The sequence below is a fragment of the Apis dorsata genome, unplaced genomic scaffold (genome assembly GCF_000469605.1).
Source record: "Apis dorsata unplaced genomic scaffold, Apis dorsata 1.3 scaffold_68, whole genome shotgun sequence".
Lineage (NCBI taxonomy): Eukaryota > Metazoa > Arthropoda > Insecta > Hymenoptera > Apidae > Apis > Apis dorsata.
In genome coordinates, this window is record NW_006263366.1 from 1,433,829 (window position 1) to 1,435,376 (window position 1,548).

At 45.7% G+C, this 1,548-nt stretch overlaps 1 protein-coding gene across 1 annotated transcript in view; it reads right to left on the reverse strand.

Annotated features, from left to right (window-relative positions):
• Nucleotides 1-679: 679 nt before the first annotated feature.
• Nucleotides 680-1,548, reverse strand: part of LOC102678486 (delta-like protein 1) — a 3,514-nt gene continuing 2,645 nt past the window's right edge. The window contains exons 6-7 of the mRNA XM_006610092.2: nt 1,259-1,535; nt 680-1,180 (exon numbers count right to left, since the gene is read on the reverse strand). Of these exons, the coding sequence (XP_006610155.1) occupies nt 847-1,180; nt 1,259-1,535 (611 nt within the window). The 3' untranslated portion in view covers nt 680-846. The remainder of the gene's footprint in view (nt 1,181-1,258; nt 1,536-1,548) is intronic.

Genomic DNA, 1,548 nt, shown 5'->3' on the forward strand with positions numbered 1-1,548 from the left:
GGACTCTGGAGTGACGCGCGTTCCTTGGGGTAAAAATGCAGCGCATTACGTAAGGAACACGCGACTTGGACGGTCGATTACGTGGGCAGTCGATCCGGACTCGTGTGTATCTATGAAAAACGACACGCGCGAACACTGTATGCATCGCGATACATCGAATGCATGCTTCATCAAGCGTAACGTTCCACGAGAATGTTTATACGCGTTTATACGAGGGAAGTATGCGCGCCAGTTGTACTATTCCTTGGATACTTACATACCATTTACCTTGCGATCGTATATTAGGGGCAATAATTTGCTTCGATAGAGATAGCAGCTTTCTCGGGAAATCCTGGTGGAGACTTTTGATCCTTCGAGGTTCTTTCGAAGAAAGAAAGAAGGAAAGAAAGGAAAAAATTTTCTTTTTCTTCAAAACTCGATTAAAAAAAAACTTGAACAAAGGATATCTATTCTTGATTATTGATTTATGATCGCGCGTAGAAACTTCATTTTTTCTAATTGCAACATTATGCCATAAGTGGAAAAACTGGTCTTCTGGTTGCTCAAATTGCACAAACGTGGGTGAACACGTTCAATTTATCGTTTCAAACGGAATCTTGGAATGAAAATAAGCGAAAAAATTCGTTTCGTTTATATATACATAGATATATATAGCTTCGTTTATTTTGCAATAGTCAAATCAAAAGTGGAATATCCTTTTCTTCACACGCGTGAGATATGAGATGATAAAAAAAAAAAGGAAATCCTTATCGATTACATGATTGCAACGACGATAATAAATAAATAAATTACATAAATAAATAAGAATCGAAGCGTATACGAGCTTCGACACAAATCGTGGAATTATTACGTCTCGTTTTCATCGTCTCTCTCCGTGATTGGCAGCTCCGTGGGCGGTTCGGTTGGCCATTTCCCTACAGTGGCGGCAGGATCGATAGTGAACGATGGCGGATCCGTGATGACAATCGAGCCGAGAGGTTCCACCGTTTGCTCCTCGTCCTTCACCTTATTTTTATCATTGTCGTCCAAAGTTTGTGGGCTCTCGTTCGCATCTGGCTGCATCGATATCGTTATTTGAGGCCTCGCCTCCGAATCTGGCATCGGTGGCGTCAACTCGGTCGACGGTACCATCGTTTTAATCTGACACTGACGACCCATATAGCCAAGAGGGCAGATGCATCTGGGGAGGAAAATTTATTACGGGTTTATCACGGCTTACGGTATCGGGAGTCTAAAGGGGACTGCCACGAGGGTTTACCTGTAATTCCCATCCTCTTTGGTCATGCTGATACAAGTCGCGTTATTGCGACAGATTCCCGGATGCTCGTCGCAGTAAGTCAGCTTCTCGTTGCATAGATCACCCGCCCATCCGGCCTCGCATCGGCACTCCCACGGCCGTTTACAGGAACCGTGGACGCAGCCGGGATAAGGGACGCATTCGGTGCAGTTCGGGCCTGTCCAGCCCACGCGACACCTACATGTGCCCGGACGACGGCAACCGCCGTATTCTCGGCTGCATCCTTGCGAGCAAATCGCTGCTCGGACGGG